A 16784-nucleotide genomic window follows, 5' to 3' on the forward strand; every position below is an offset into this window, starting at 1 on the left:
GGTCCTGAGATTTGAGTCCCGCATTGGGACTCCCCAGCTCAGTGGGGAGTCTGCTCCTCCTTCTGCCTCTCCCCCTGCTTGTGCTCTCTCTCTCAAATGAATACAAAATCTTTTAAAAAAATAAGAAAGACCCGATGCTACATCCCGTGTTAGCGAGGGACAGCACCAGGCTACAGCCCACCTGACATAGTCCCTGGCCCTCTTGGTGGCATATTTTACACAGTCTTTATCAGTCTTACAGAACAACTTATTTACTTTATCTGCTGTCACTCCGGAGCAGGGTGAAATGTGGTCACAGGCTTTGACTCCCTGTCCAGTGGGACAAGGTCAGAGAAGTACACTCATGGGTGTTCCGCAGAAGCATTAGTGAGAGGAGAGATCCCTTGACTTTAACCCCAGCTCGCCTCGGCCTTGCACTCAGATGCTCAGGTTGGAAGCAGTGTCCCCATGACGTGCATGCATTTCTGTCTGGAAAGCACATACCAAGAAAAGGAGCGCTCTCCCCCTTCCCTTGCAATTCTGTTGATCGTCTTGTCTTTTCCAGGAGGGAAACATGCTACTTCTCTTAACTGGTGGACTCTGGCTTTAGTCCCCAAAGTGTCCGCTCTTGGCGGGCTGTTCCTTACAGCCCCTGTGCCCGGGGCCGGGTAACACTGACCGAGCTGATGTCTGATGGGCCTCCTGCTTCCGCCTCCCTTAGAACGCAGCTCTGCAGGCTGAGAAGCAGCTGCTCAAGGAACAGCTACAGCACGTGGAGACGCAGAACGTGGCCTTCAGCTCTCAGATCCTGACGCTGCAGAAGCAGAGTGCCTTCCTGCAGGAGCACAACACCACGCTGCAGACCCAGACAGCCAAGCTGCAGGTGAGCCCCGTGCTGTGGGCCCCAGGGAGGGGGGCGGGGGGAAGGGTATCTTTGTGTCTCCCCGAGACCGACCTCAACATGCACGCCGGCTCCTCCTCCTCAGGAAGCCTGGCCACGTGTGGGAGGCTGTGCCATTCTGTTTTGTGTTTCATAGACTCTTTGTGAGAGGTGGGGGGGCTGGCCTCAGGGTCCTGGAAAGTGGTACAGGTGTGCAGCCATTTCCACCACCGAGCGTCTGACGGCAGGGCTGCGACTCGGTTTCTATGCTCTGCCCTGTAGGGTTGCCTGTTTCCCCAAGTCTGTTCCTTGAGATTTTAGTAGGAGTGACTTGGAAAGAGATCCTAGGCTCAGATGCGTTGAGCTCAACAGAGTTAACCAGGTTTGTTTACTGTAAATCCTGGCAGAGCCTTTTTTAAGCTGATGGGAATTTTGAGTCTCCACGAAGGAAGTGGGGGGTGAGGTGGCTGCAAGGCTGTTGAGAGCTTCTAGCAAAACTCCCGTCCCATGCCACCTCGTTGAGGATGTTGGTTTTTATTTATGGTTGACAGATTCTGGGGAAATGAATTAATCCTTCATTAATGCCATTTGTGAGAAAAGCGTTTGAAAATGTGCAGCCTGGGTCGGGACGGTATGCAGGAAACTATTTGGCAAAGGGGCTGGGGTTTATTCTTTTAAAATAACGAAGTAGGGGGCACCTGGGTGGCTCAGGGGGTTAAGCATCTGCCTTCGGCTCAGGTCATGGTCTCAGGGTCCTGGGATCGAGTCCCAAGGCAGACTCTCTGCTCAGTGGGGAGCTTGCTTCCCCCCTCTCTCTTTGCCTGCCTCTCTGCCTACTTATGATCTCTCTCTCTCTCTCTCTGTCAAATAAATAAATGAATCTTAAAACAAAACAAAAATAATGAAATAGGGTATCGGTTCATGGTTTTGGTTGTGGTGGTGGGGAGGTCTCTGTCTTGTCTTGCGGCTGGTCACTCCAGTCCCAGAGTGAGTGAGGTAGCACTCCCTGCTTGGTTTTCTGAGGGTCTGGGATTTTGTTGGGCGGTGGTTCTGTAAACATCCGTTCGGTGAGGGTGGCTGCTGGTAGTGTTCAGGTGTTCTCTCTCGTTCCTGATTTTCTACTGGTCCTAGAAAAATAGGCCTTTAAAAGTGGTCAAAGAGGGTGCCCAGGGAACTTATCCAAAGGACCTAATTTGCCCCAGAAGGTCACCTGTGGGGAGGGGCGCAGGACAGAGCCGCATGGGACGGTCTGCTGTGCCCCCGCCCCCCAGAGCAGTTCTGAAGTTCAGAGGCGACGGTCCCAGTGGCGGGTGCTGCCTGCCTGGAGGGTACCCGTGGTTTTGATGTCTGCCTCCGATGTTGGCGCAATGGCCGAGTGTGGGGACTCGGGGTCTGTGAGTCTGCCCCTTCTCCCCCTCCGCAGGTGGAGAACTCCACCCTGAGCTCCCAGAGCGCCGCGCTCACCGCGCAGTACACCCAGCTGCAGAACCAGCAGACGGCCAAGGAGAGCGAGAATGAGAATCTGCTGCGGCAGCAGGAGCGGCTGGCGGCTGCCCACGAAGCCCTGATGCAGGACCACGAGCACCTGGCCGCGCTGCACGAGCATCAGTCCTCGGAGTACGAGGCCCTCATCCGCCAGCACAGCTGCCTCAAGACGCTGCATCGCAACCTGGAGCTGGAGCACAGGGAGCTCCGCGAGAGGTGCGTGCAGGCGTCGGGGTCACCTCCCCGCTCGGGAGCCTCCCCCGTCTTCCCTCTTGGCCCCGCTGCTTCACATTGCCCGGGATCCCCGAACTTTCCAGAAAGGGGGTTAAAATCAGGAGTCACTCTCAGCCATTGGGAGCGTGTGCAGCTAGATCCTGAGCGACGGGAGGGTCCCTCCGCATGGAGAAGGCATGCCATGGCGAATCTCAGCTCAGGGAAACCCAGCTTCGGGGTCCCTGCTGCCCTGAGGACTCCCACCGCCTCCCCACTCCACTCTAGACTGGGCATAAAGAGGACATTCCCTACCACTGCCAGTCCACAGTGACTTGCTTCGTTTCCCTGTCTGGGTGTGGGACCCTTGCTTTCCAGCCTTCAACTTTGGCAGCTTTGAAATACGTAGAAAGTGAAGAGAACAGTAGAGTGAAACCATGTCCGTTTTAGCCATCCCTCTCTCTCGATACCTGCCTGTTCTCCTTTACTTACTTGATCTAAAATTTGTCTGCACTGAATTGGACAGATCTTCACTTGGCGCCCTTGACAACCCAGGCTCCTGGGTGTCGGGTCTGTTGGGTCAGCTTGTGTTGCCTGAGCTCCTGCCCCGGGTGGGCGCCCGATAGCCCCGGCACCCAGGCAGCTATGGTGGGACCCGGGGTCTGGCGGGAGGGAGGGGTGGCGACACCTGGCTGGGACACAGGAGGAAGCTGTGTCTCTGCAGAGAGGCTGGCATTTCCCTTGACTCGCCTTCATTGCTGGGCCAGCGGAGCCTTGTGAGGGCATGTGATGATGCCGAGGGCACAGAGGTGGTGACGTTCATTTATTCACTCACCTACTGCTTCCTTTCTGCCTCTCTCTGGGCTCCTCTACCTGCTTTACTCACCCAGATCGCCCTCCTTCAGGGGCTGCTGGGGCACCTGCCCCTAATAAGCTAAAATCAGAACCTTCTGTTTTCAGGCATCTCCGCCCTCACTCCCCCGGAGCCCACCCAGGCTTCATGTGACACTTAGCATGTACTATGTGCACGTGCTCTGTCTGGACGTGGAGGGGTGCTCCCGGTTGGCTTGGGAAGTAGAGCACACAGCATTCCCTGAGCTCTGGAATGAGCTCCATGCCCACCACTCACCAGGCACCTATGTGTTATGATAGCCCCTCATGGTATTCTTAGTGTCTGATTAGAGGGTGTTTTTGCAGGCGGAATTTGGACCAGCCTTGAGGGAGGAGAGACTGTTGGTTGCCGTGTGGTTCCTTGTCAATACAGTGGGCAGAACTATTGTAGTACTCGAATTTTCCCAGGCTGGGCAGGTGGCTGGAGGCACCTTTGGTCTGTCTGCAGCAGGGCTAGGAGTTTGAGAATGTAGGTACCTGGAACACGGGGGTGATGGCTCTGAAATTAGATGCTCACTTCTTAATTCTCTTAGAAAGATTCACTGAGTGCCCAGCCTCATACCCGGGATTCACTGGTGAGTAAGACGCCCAGCGTCTGTTCTGCCCTTTGGTGGTTACTAGTGGTTACAGTTATCCCTGGTCACTGGCCCTTTTCTAAGCCGTCACAGTAGGGAAGCAGGATTTGGGGACTAATCATCTGCCCGTGGCCCTGATTTGTCAAACCTGGGTGACTTGTCATCACCTGAAGAGCTAGACCGAGCCTCCACTTCCAGCCATACAACTGTCTGCAGTGGGGCAGCCTCTGCCTGGGGGCTGAAGGCCGGCTGAAAGTTTGTCCTTGAACAGCCGCCTGAGCGTGTTTCTGAGTTTCACTCCCTGACGATTCCCGGCGACAGTAGGATGGTTCAAGCGCGGCTGCATGGGGGCTGAGGGCCCAGGGGTAGAGGTCTGAAGACTGGTTGGACACTGTGGTCCAAACGTTTGCGAGTGTGAACAACTCAGACAACAGAGGGGGTCTGGAAAGAGGGGTTTCCCTGAACGCCGACAGCTGAAAGGCAGTGTGTCAGTCACTGCCTTGGACTAGAAGGAGGTCCTGAGTCCTCTCTGAGCATGGATGCTGCGCGCAGGAGGAGGGACAGCCTGGGCTCATCATCTGCGCTCTGCTGCCCTCCAGAGCCTGCTGTGCCAGAACCATGGAGACCGGGCAGATGGGGGAGGGAAAGGGCAGTGGTTGGGGCCCATGAGAAAGGGGGGGAGTGTGCGCATGTGTGTGTGCTCACACACGTGTGTGCATGTGAAGACCTGGCCTCTGGCAGCTGCTGGGCCCCTGCCGGGCAAGCCTCCATCCCTGCAGCCAAGACAGACCAAGAATAAGGAGACTCAGTTCCCAAGGGGAGGAGGGCAGAGGGCTTACCCAGCCTCTGATCAAGAGGGATTACCTGCTGGAATGGAGCTGTTTTATTTTGTGGTTCCTTTTAGATCTGTTTGTGTTTGGTGAGCCACCTCATAAGTATTTATAACTCCTGAAGCAAAGGGGTCCAAGTGCAGCAAAGAGAGTTTTGGTGTGCCCAGGTGGCCAAGGGAGGGGGTCCTGCTTCGGCAGGAAGTCCAGAGGACCGTGCGGACTTGTCGGGTGGGAAGAAGAGGCCCCACCTGTTCCCTGCCCTGTCCCCCTCTGCTTTGCAGAGAGCAGCAGCCCTAGGAACCCCGTTTTCTGTGGGAGGTTTCCCAGTCTTCCGGGGACTTCATTCCCCAGAGGAAAGGAAGGCTCCAGGCAAGCTCCCAACAGGTGCGTTCCCCTCCAACAGGCACGAGGACATGCTGAAGCATAAGGCGGAGCTGGACGAGCGGGAGAAGGTTTTGAACACTGAGAGGGAGGCTCTGCAGCAGGAGCAGAGGACGGGCGCCATGGCCGTGGGTGAGAACCAGCGGCTGCGGGGCGAGCTGGACAGGTGAGCACGCGGAACCCCGCCGGGCCCCGTGCAGGACAGCTGCTGTCCCAGATTTCACGTAGACCCGCCCAGCCCCACCACAAGAGGTCCCCAGGGTCCCCTGGCTGGCATGTTCACAGCTGGGGGGCACAGGCTGAGAGGGGACTCTAGCTGGTGGCTAGGGACGGAAGGACCCAAGTGACTCCTGGGGATGGCGCCTTGCATCCGGCATGGACCCTCCTCTGATGTAGGCCACGTGGCGATCTCAGGAAGGACATGCCATGGATGCTCATTCTTCACATATTCCCTATTTGTGAACTCACCTCCTTGCTAAAATCGCCCTCAGATTGATACTGTGAAGGTGCTTTCACTCACATGCCCAGGACGACCCGGAGCGCACCTCTCTGGCTGAGGGCAAACAAGGGTGCTCTGCCTTCTTACTGTAGTTCTCATACCGTGAAGAAGCATCCTTTTTGAAGTCTCTTCGGTGCCATGGTGTTTTTATAATTCTGCGCTTTTTGGTGGCAATTTTGCTATTTTTTTTTTTTTTAAGATTTTATTTGCACAAGAGAGAACACGAGCAGGGGGAGTGTGAGAGAGGGAAGCAGGCTCCCCGCTGAGCAGTGAGCCCAATGCTGGGCTCAATCCCAGGACCCAGGGATTGTGACCTGAGCCAAAGGCAGAAGCTTTAACTGACTGAGCCACCCAGGCGCCCCCACAGTTATTTAAAATAGCCCCCAAGTGGAGGGCTGAAGTGTGGTGTAGGGCCCCTAGTGCAAGGCTGTGCTCCCTTCTGGGGAAAGTACACGTTCGAGAAGCTCCGTTCAGGCACGAGCTACGGTGCTGTGGCTGTATGTTACCAGAAGGGTCCTCAAACAGAATCCCCGATTAAATAAGCAATGTCATGATCCTTTGAATGCAATGTGACCAGAGCTTGCAGGAACATATACCGTATGTTTCCCCAAGAGGCCATGGTTCAGTTCCCACCAGTCCAGTGATCGTGGGGTCGTCCTAGAGCATCACTCCCTTGAATAACAAGGCTCTGCTGTACAACCAGTATCCCACTCCTACTCCTTTTTTATTTTTATTTTTTTTTAAGATTTTATATATTTACTTGACAGAGAGAGATCACAAGTAGGCAGAGAGGCAGGCAGAGAGAGAGGGGGAAGCAGGCTCCCTGCTGAGCAGAGAGCCCGATTCGGGGCTTGATCCCAGGACCCTGGGACCATGACCTGAGCTGAAGGCAGAGGCTTAACCCACTGAGCCACCCAGGTGCCCCTCCTACTCCTTTTTTAAATAACAGTTAAGTAAACAGGCTCAGGGATGAACTTACCTGTTCAGAGTTAGTGCCTCCAGTGAATGGCAGAGTCAGGACGTGAATCAGGCCTTGTCTCATCACAAAGACATGACCATATGAAGCTGCTTCCTCTCCAAGTCCTTGTGCGAGTGTTCTCTGGGGCCACACACTTGGGGGCTTCCAGTGACCCAGGGAGGCCAGGCCCAGAGGGGAGGGAGAGCCGGCCCAGAGCTTTCCAGGTTATTTTTTCATCTTACGCTTTTTTCTTAAGAGAAATAGGACATTTGAGCGTGGATGTGAGACCTTCAGGTTTTTAAGTGTTGGCACGCTGACCCATTTCAAAGAAGTGTTTAGGCTGAACAAGGCACATCTGTGTCCAGACATAGTCTGTGGGCCTCCAATAGTCTCAGCTTTGGATGCAAATCTTCCCCTAAGAAGCCCTGATTGGATGATAGTGATGACGATGATAATTTTAGTGGGTTTCCCTAATGCCCTGGCATCTCCTACTTTATTCATCTCAGGAGGTGAAATTAGAAAAGAGTTTGAAATTGGGAAGAAGAGCTGGATGTAGACACATGATTTTAAGGCAAAAATATTCTGATTCAGTGTTTCTTAAAAAAAAAAAAAAAAAAAAAGTTAACAGCCGAACTCTTTTTATCCAAGTACGCGTGCAGATAGACCAAGGCGTTAAATGTAAAAGAGAGCATGACGGTGAGGCTGTGTTGGGGCACGTGTCTGAGCCTGTCCACTCTGTCTTCCACCAGCATGGGGCACTAGGGGGACCCTCAGAGAACTCCCAAGGAGCACAGTTTGAAAACTGCTCATTCTGTTCAGCCTCCTCATTTTACACCTGGAAAAAACGGAGGCCCAGAGAGGCTGTCGTCCTGTGTCAGGGTGCCCAGCGGGGATGGAGCCTGTTGTGCCCTCCAGCCCTTGGCCTGTGGCTCTCCACCCCCAGGGTCAATTTCCTGCACCAGCAGCTGAGAGGGGAGTATGAGGAGCTGCACGCCCATGCCAAGGAGCTGAAGACCTCCCTGAACAACTCCCAGCTGGAGCTGAGCCGCTGGCAGGCGCGGTTCGACGAGCTGAAGGGGCAGCACCAGAGCATGGACATCTCGCTGACCAAGCTGGACAACCACTGCGAGGTGAGGCCTCGGGACACGGCCAAGAGCCCGGTGCCCGGGGTGCTGGTGGGTCCTCGCTGGTGCTGGCGCTCAAAGACCGTGTGGGGGGTGGCCCAGGGGCCGAGAGGGAACAGAGGCATTGGAGAGGGAGACAGCCGCCACGGTGGGCAGGGATATGTCAGAAAGCACCTGTCCAGCTGCCCTTTGCTTCTCGCAGGTTCAGGGAAGCACATGGGAGCAGCAGGGGTGGTCTCCTATCCAGCCCCACCGCTGTGTCTACCCTTGTCTTTCACCTTTGCAATTCCGTGTCCACATTGTTCTAGAGAAGTGGTGTAGGTGGCTGACTCTGGCTTCGGCTCCCGGGGCAGCTCAGACGGCGCTCACTCGGGGGTGCCCCGGTTTCCAGAGAGGCAGAGCAGTCCCATGTGGTGTGCTAGGTGGGAAATTTGTCTTTTTAAGCAGCAGAACCATCTCAGATGAGATCATGAGCAGATCCCAGGACAGATAAGAAAGGCAAAGTGGGTTGAGCTGGCAAGAGCAGCGAGGTCCCATCCCCCTTCAAGAGGCCCCAAGGACAGCAGCACCTCTGGGACACAGCTCCTCTTGTCTCTCGTTTGTCTAGAAACCCTCTTGGAGGCCTTGTCCTTCGAGCTCCCGGTAGCCCGGTGGGGCATCACAGCTGAGGAAACCGAGGCTCAGGGCACGAAGCTGCCTCCGGGCCCCCCTGTGCTGGGGCTGGGGCATGGGGTGTGTGGAGGAGGTTGGGGGCCGGACCCCCAAGGCTGTCTGAGGCCCAGGCTTGGGATATTCCTGCTGCATCTCCACGACGGTACTCCGGGGCAGGAGCTGGCAAATTTCAGCCGAGAGTCACGTCCAGCCCACTGCCTGTTCTCGGACAGCTGTGACCTAAGATCGTTGTGTACGGTTTTAGTGGTGGGGGAGATTCTCCCAAATGATAGCTTGTGGCCGGTGGAAATGATCGGAAATTTAAGTGTCTGTGATGGGAACGTGTGTTTGCGTGCCATCTGTGGCTGTTTCCAGTGGTGGTGGTGGCCGAGTGGGAACATTGAAACAGACACCCCCGTCCAGCCGGGCAAGCCTGAAATACTTAGTTTTGGACCCTTCACAGAAGAGGTGTGCCAACCCTCGTCCAGAGCAGAGCTGCCCCACGGAAATGTAATGCGGGCCACAGACCTGAGTTACTATTTTCTAGTATAACCACGTTAAAAAAGAGAAAAGGGCCGGGGGGACTCATTTTAATACTCTACTTTGTCTAGCCAACATATCCAAAATACCATTTTGACGTGTGACCCCCCCCCAAAACCCTTACTGAGATATCTTATGTTCCCTTCTTTATTACTATGAAGTCTTCTGAATCCTCGTTTGTTTCGGCACGTCGCCGCTCAGACCAGCTACATTGGCAGTGCTCTGTGGCCTCACGTGGCTGACGGCCGCCAGCTGGGGCGGGGCAGGTGGGGATCTGGCTGTCCCTGGGCTGGTGGCGCACTCGGTCCTTGCAGGTTCTCGCGGGCGGAGGAGAGGAGCACGTCTCCGTGCGTGTGACCTTGCCCTGGAAGCTGGGTTCCCAGCGGTGGAGTCCTGGGGTCGCACACCATTTGACACGCTGATGTATGTTTTAGCTGCTGTCCCGTCTCAAGGGGAACCTGGAGGAAGAGAATCATCACCTGCTGAGCCAGATCCAGCTGCTGAGCCAGCAGAACCAGCTGCTCCTGGAGCAGAACTTGGAGAGTAAGGAGCAGTACCATGAGGAGCAGAAGCAGTACATGTAAGGACGCGTGTGGGAGCGATGCCTGTAGACCCAGGGACTCTGACTTCCCCCGGCCTGTGCCAGGACCTGTGACATTCTGGGCAAGAAATGCCCCCCGGGCTCGTTGGTGTCCCGAGGGCACAGGGACAGTCCGTCTTGCCAGCATATCCTTCTCTTGTCGTCCCTGGAATGGGTCTGGGCTTGTGCACCCGTGGTGGTCGGCTCTAGTTTGCAGAGGCAGTGCGTACCACCAGAAGCTTCGGAATCTGCTTTTGGAATATAAGCTCACTTGTAAAAACAGGATGGTGCCAACAAGCTGGATCTCAGGGAAAGAACTCAAATGGGAAGCTGAGCACAGGTGCCATATGTGGGGTGTTTGCATCACCTCTGTGCTCCCCTGGATTACTGGGAGCCGGGCTACTGGTGCGCTGTGGTCCTCCCTCAGCTGGTGTTCGTGTGGTGCCCGCTCCGACATGGGCCCAGTAGGTGCACAGAACCCATCCCCTAGGAGCCAGGAACAGGTACGGGGGGAGGGGTGTGGGGAGCGTGTCCACACCGGGCAGCTGCTGGGCTACGTGGAAGGCAACATGGTGGTGGGAGCTGGGGCTCTGTTGCTGACTTGGGATGGAGAGACGGCAGGTGGGGAGGGGGCACCCGAAGGTGGAGCCTAGCGCGGCTCTGGGTGCCGGGAACATCAGGAGAGAAGGCTGGAGAAGGGGGTGAACGCTCAGCTGAGGAAGGCGTCTGTTCAGCTCGTGACTTTGGATTCGCTGGGAGCTGTTAAAGGATGCTGGTCTAGCGGGGCCTGGGAAGCTGCCAGAACTAGAGGTCAGAAGGAAGATCCCCTGGTAACGGAAGCTTCGTGGTTTGGGACTCGAGTCCTCCAAGATGCATCTCACGGATCCAGAGTGATGCTTAACCCTTGTGCTGTGGTGGCTGGACTGTCCTTCCTCGTGAGTGGGACGGGCTGGCCAGCACCAGGAAGGCGGGGGGGGAGACGCACCGGGAGAGGGACGTGGTCACGGCAAATGTCTGCAGTGCGCTGGCCGTGCTCTCCAACGTGGTGGGGCTTCTTCATCGGTTCTCGGGCTTCACCTGCTCCTGCAGAGGTGACTCGCTGCCGGACGACGGTTTACACTGAAAACCACACGATCGATTTGGGGCATATGGGGCCGTTGACTGAAGTTGGCCGTCTCTAACCCAGCCGATGAAAACGGCCCGCAAGGCTTGGGCAGGTGCTAGCGAGGAGAGTCAGAGCCTGGTACCCAAGGGGGATGATTTGATGATGGTTTTGCATTAGAGAGTATCTGAAGAATGCCAGGAAGTTGGCGTACAAGCACCATTCTGGGCCCTGGGAAGGGGGCGATGCTTGCTGTCTGTGAGCTATTGTGCCCCTGTGGGGCCAGACAGCCACGAAAGCACACAGCGTGGGGTTTCACGGTCGGGGCCAGAGGTTCACGAAGCTGTATTTCTTCACGGAGGCATCCGTGTGCTGCAGGTTTGGCACTCAGTTCGGGTGGAACCCTGCCAGCCTCACAGCAGAGGGGCCCGAGCCCTCGCCTCTGGTTCAGAGGCCTCCTTTTCCTGGCGGCCTGTGGGCAAGGCGGATTGAGGGCTCTCACTCCCATGACTCCCTGAGATAATGCAGAAGCACCACAAGGCCTGGGGTCCAGAACTATCTTGATCGTTTCCATGTTTCTGAAAACGTGAACTGGTTCCCAACATTTACAGGAGATTTGGCTCAGTAACCTCGGTGTCCTAGCTTCTCTGAAAAAATTGGCAGATCTGCCCTGTAGGCCTCGCGCATGCCTGCCCGGCGGCCGGCTACTGGGGCGACCGTCCCCACCACTCCTCTGCTTTTTCCAGGCCTGCTTTGCTCCTTATCTCCTCGGTCTGGCCCGAAAAAGCTTTCGAATTTGCCCCCGTGGGAGGGTCGTCAGAAACCCGGTGTCAGAGTGGGTCTGGGTCAGAGGTGTGCCTTTGCAGAGCTGACTCTCTCTACCTTGATGCCCACCCAGGGCCCTGAGGGCACACCTCTCCCCCTCACCACAGGTGTTGTTAATACACAAACCCTGTGTCCAACCCCACATGCCTAGTGTTGTGAACAACCTGGCTGGCAAGTCCTGGGGGCTTCTAGAAGTACATATGTTTTAGATGGTTAGGGTTTTGCTTGAGTTGACTTGCACCCTGACCCTGAGTGTTCTAGCAAAACTCTGCAAGGTATCCGGGTTCCCGGACCCATGCCAGACGTTTCCACACACACATCCCTGACTTCATGGTCTTGATGGTCATGAGCACGATGACATCCAAACCCCAGAAAAGGTCCTGGGCTGGGCGGATGAATTCATGTTATTTTATTTTATTTTATTTTTTCATGTTATTTTATTTAAAAGGGGATTGAGAACCGCCCCCCCCTCCCCTCTCTCCTCACAGAGACAAATTAAATGCCTTGCGGAGACATAAGGAGAAACTGGAAGAAAAGATCATGGATCAGTACAAGTTCTACGATCCTGCTCCAAAGAAGTGAGTTGATTCATGTGTCGGCGACGTAAGCCCAGAGCAGAGCCCTTCCTCGGCACGAGAGGCATGGCACGCGCTCCCACCGAAAGCGGCGCCCGGCCTGGAGGGACCATGCCTCCTGTTCTGTGGAGGCCCTCAGTGTGTTGCAGGCCTCCCCTGGGACTGAAGGAGTTAGATTTTCAGTCTCACCCTCTGTCCCCCAGCTCGTCCTGGGAAGGGCCAGCGGACGCCAGCTGACCCTGACGAGACACGGGCTTAATTTAGCCACAGCCCTTGGCAAGGGGGGCAGAGAGTCTGTGGTCTGGGAGCCATTAAAGTGGGACAGAAGGGTGGCCATATGAGATTCTGTCTCACGATTTAATAAGACATTGGAAATCACGTTCCTGTTCGGGGGATGGAAGCTGGTGTACCCATACCCTTGGAACACGGGAACCTCTGGGCCTTACACAGATTCCTCTGGACTCCCCGAACCCCAGGGTGGGTTCACAAGCTCAGTCCTTTCTCCAGGGAGCAGCAGCCCCCTGGCGGTGGGGCCAGCCCAGTCTCGGCGGAGTGCCAGCCTCCTGCAGGAGGCCTTGCCCTGGACCAGGCCTGAGCCACAGGAGCCAGTCTTTTCCAAGTCCCAACCCAGCCCAGCCTCAAAGTCAGGATCACCGTGAATCCTTAAGGTTCTCTGGTGAACCACAGATTTTCTGAACCTCGGTTCTCTTCCCTCTGTCTGGCAGAAATGGAGGCCCAGATGAGACCCAGTGCTTTGGGCAAACGCAGTACTATCTAGTTTCAGAGCTAACTTTTTTGGTGATACCAGAATGTCCCCATTTCCCATCAGCTGCAACTCTATCGCTTACTCTTGAAATTTTCTGGTTTTCATGTAAACAGCCCACTCTTCCCTCCCCTGCCCTCGCTCTCCCAGGCTCCTTCGTGCCAGGGACTGGTTGAAGAATATCAGTTTATTCCATTTACTATTAACTTCAGCAGAAAACAAGGAGGTCTGCGACACAGTTCCAAAATGGCATTTTGACCGAAAAATCACCCACGGGTAGGGCTTTGTTTTGCACAGATAATCAAGAGTTGGGCGTTTGCACCATGTTTGAAGTTCTGTTTCCCCAAGAGGCTAGTGTGGATTTCCGCCACGGTGCGCCCTTCTACCATCCCTGTGCCCCAAATCCAGTGATCGTGGTGATGGCAAGAAGTGCCATCATTCTGAACCCCAAATTAATGGCTTATGATGGAAAGCCCGGCTCACGTCAGGGCACCCCGTGACCTGCTGGAGTGGCATCGAGGGTTGGTTGTGTTCTCCTAACAGTCTGCTTCTCACTAGGAAGAACCACTGGATTGGCGCCAAAGCCTTAGTCAAGCTTATCAAACCAAAGAAAGAAGGTTCCAGAGAACGACTGAAGTCCACCGCAGAGAGCCCTCCTTGGCAGGTGGAGTCCCCAGACCCTGCCTTGCCATCTCCTCAGGCCCTCAGATTGCATCCAGAGAACCCCGAGGCCACCCCGTCTGGCTCCAACAGTACAGAAGAGCAGGACACCCTCAACGGGCCTGTGGGGAAAGGTAGGAGTGGCTGGCCAGGCTGCCGTTGGGCGAAGGAAGGGATGGGTGCTCGGAAGGGCTCTGCCTGGATGGGGCAGGAGGAGAGACAGAGTGTGGGTGTCGCACGCGTGCCTGTAGGAGCGTGAAGAGGATGTGTTGCTTGCACACAGATCTGCCTCCTTGCCTAGGTTCGCAGCCCGGTAGAGAATACAAATTCACATCGGCAGCTTCATCCTGTGACAGTTTTGTTATTTTAGAACGAGGAGCATCCCACGTCACGTAAGCCATGGTAGCGTCCCGGGCCGATGGTAACACAGGTGCAGCGGAGACGGGCTCAGGGGTGTGTGTTTCAGGGCTGTGTGTGTCAAAGGGTCAGAGGCAGCTGTTTCTGGAGGGAGATCCCAGGTGCGTTTAACCCCTTCTGTGCATACACTGGATCTTCAGGAATTCCCGAGTCCTCCCAGCCACGGGGCCCGGCCTACCTTTGTACTTACTTACTTTGTACTTGTCATCTGGAGTTTGCCAGAAGTTCTGACATGAATTCCTAGTCGTATGGGCTGTATTTCCTCAAATCTAAGAGGCTCTCAGCAGTATGCTGTGTAATTGCTGTCTATACTGCCGGGAGAAACACGGGCAGCCTGAGGAGTTCATGGTTGTGTTACACTGTGAGTAGAGGGCTCTTCTGCAGACTCAAATTGTTGTGCACAGACACACGGGGAACACAGGAGCACAGTACGTGGGGTGTGCCCGTGACCGCTCTGTCAGAGGCCCCACCTGGCCAGCGGTGACCATCAGACCCATCAGAGCTGTGTCCAGATTGTGGAGATGTGAAGGAATGGGGGAAAGTGTGTACCTCAGAAGCAACTAAACACAGAAATTGCCAGAAACATTGTTAAGTTTTCAGCTTTACTTTTTAAATATTAGTTTATGGATCCTTTACCCCTAAACCTGCCAAGTGTGCACCCTGAGCAATTTAAATTTTTATGAAGGACACTGGAACTTTCTGAAGACCAGGCCTAGGCCTGAGAGCCCTGCGCCCCCGCAGGCTGACGTGACAGTGCTGAGGGCCGGTGGTGACAGGCTGCCCCGTGAGTGACATGGGCACAAGCCTTTTGGGGGCACCATTCAGTGGGTCCTGTTGAGTCACTTTCGAGTGTAGAGGAGAAAGCATGCGTGTGCGCACACGTGGGGATGAATGCTTGAGACCAGTTTAGGTAAAGGGCTCAGGAGCCACTGAGCGATGATGAGGCTGAACTTGGTTTCTGTCTAGCTGGGCGCTCTCGCCTTGGGTTTTCCCGTTGGCTCTTCAGAGTTGTTGGCCTTTATCCCCTCAACTTGTGTTATTCTCTAAACTGACTTGATTAACTACCATCGACCTAATGAGATAGGAAAACTTGGGGAGGAAAAAAGTACTTGACTGGTCCAGGCTGTTGCGCCGGCCCACAGACGAGCGGGTCAGGGAAAATTCTTCACAGCAGCAGCAGCTGTGCACGTACTGGGCATCCCTTCTGGGCTCCTTTTAGCTGACTGACACACTTTACCTGGCTCCCGGAGTTCTAACTACCCCCTGAAGTGGGTACGATTAATCATCCCTTTGAAGGGAGTCTTGACGAGATGTTAAACACTTGCCAGTGTAATCACTGGTAGAACTGGGATGCTCACGCGGGGCCGCGGAGCTGGAGCTCGTCACCTGCGTGTGCGGGTAAAGCCCTTTAGAAGGAACCCCAGAGGCTGGGGCCCCTTGTTCTGTGGCACGAGCGCCGACCACCAGGTGGCGCTGTGGCGGCAGAAATAAGCAAGGCGGTGGCATCCTCCCTGATCCTAAATCAGAAGTCCCGTGGCCCTGCTATGTCCATATGCGTCGTGTTCAGAAAGTACGGCTGAGGGCTCTGACCATCCATGAAGTACAGGACTGGAGTAGAGGGTGTGCAGGAGGTTTTAAAGGAAACGATTCTTGGTGGTGTGGGGTTGGGGGGCGCAAAAAGAGGTATTGTCATTATTTTGAAACTTGTCCCGTCAGAAGAGGTTGAGATGCACAGAATTATTGGTGAGTGCTTCAGTAGACCGCCCTCTCGTGACATCAGGCCAGAAACACACCATGACGTGTTTCCCAGGCCCTTGAATAGGAACGGGAGTGGAGCATGCCCCAGAGCGTCGGAGGCCTGTCATTAAAAAGGATGAGTAAGAGAAGCCGGGTCCTAAATTAATAAACATCCTCCTTTAATAATTTAACACGTCGAAATTGAAAAAGGTCCTCAGCTCCTTGAGTGATACACAGTTCTCCTCCCATGCAGAGAGAAGTGTTGGCACTGAGATGCCCCTACACTGATCACGTTGAGTCAGAGCATAAACGATTCACCAAGTCCTGATTCTGGGCTTGTCCTGGGTACCGTTCCTGTGTTTCCTGGGTCGGACAGGATCCTGACCTCCTGCCTGCATTTAGCTAATTTAGAGTCATTTACTGTATATTCATTTCATTCATTTATTGTTTTTTTTTTTCCTTCCTCTCTTGGGTTATCCGGGGAATAACCATTTAGCAACTCAGCGCAAAAAGAGTCCCTTTTTGAGAAGCAAAAGCAAGGACAAAGACAAGTCTCCAACGGCCCATCCGACTCTCTCTAAACGCCTGCGGTTCTGGTCTTCCACTGACATCCCATCCTCTCCTAACGAGCCTATCCCTTTTTCAGAAATTGGGGATTTCTAATCCTTTTCCTTTATCATGTGTTTTCATCATGCATCCTCCTTCATTTCTGAACTCCAAACAAAAAAAAAAAAAAAAAAAAAGTACCTAAAGGCCTGATGACCCCCAGTGGACTCCTCCTCCTGATCCCAATTCCAAGCCAAGTTTAAAGTAGCCAGCGTGGATTCTGATTTCAAAAGAGAAGATGAGTTGTCACATCCTCTGGACCATTTCTGCAGCACAGCACAGTTGTAGGGAGCCTCAGGACATCCACGCACAGGTCCGTGGGCCAGGATGTCCGTGCGAAGTAAGTCTGGCGGCTGGGTGCCGCCGCCCCCACGCTCGCACCCGCAGCCGTATGTCGCACCCGTGTATGAAGCAGAACTGGTCAGTTGTTGCTTTGCTTCCTAAAATAGACGGCCTCTGTCAAGTGAGATTTTTCTATTTTTTTTATTTTTTGAAGACTTACTTCTAAGCAGCTGA

General features: G+C 54.7%; 1 protein-coding gene across 1 annotated transcript in view; it reads left to right on the forward strand.

The window, feature by feature from the left end:
* CCDC88C (coiled-coil domain containing 88C) overlaps positions 1-16784 on the forward strand; it is a 126390-nt gene that overhangs the window by 93709 nt on the left and 15897 nt on the right. The window contains exons 19-25 of the mRNA XM_080809124.1: positions 701-862; positions 2283-2560; positions 5254-5397; positions 7632-7818; positions 9438-9583; positions 11999-12088; positions 13407-13642. Of these exons, the coding sequence (XP_080665250.1) occupies positions 701-862; positions 2283-2560; positions 5254-5397; positions 7632-7818; positions 9438-9583; positions 11999-12088; positions 13407-13642 (1243 nt within the window). The remainder of the gene's footprint in view (positions 1-700; positions 863-2282; positions 2561-5253; positions 5398-7631; positions 7819-9437; positions 9584-11998; positions 12089-13406; positions 13643-16784) is intronic.

This window comes from Martes martes (genome assembly GCF_963455335.1).
Source record: "Martes martes genome assembly, chromosome: 7".
Classification (NCBI taxonomy): domain Eukaryota; kingdom Metazoa; phylum Chordata; class Mammalia; order Carnivora; family Mustelidae; genus Martes; species Martes martes.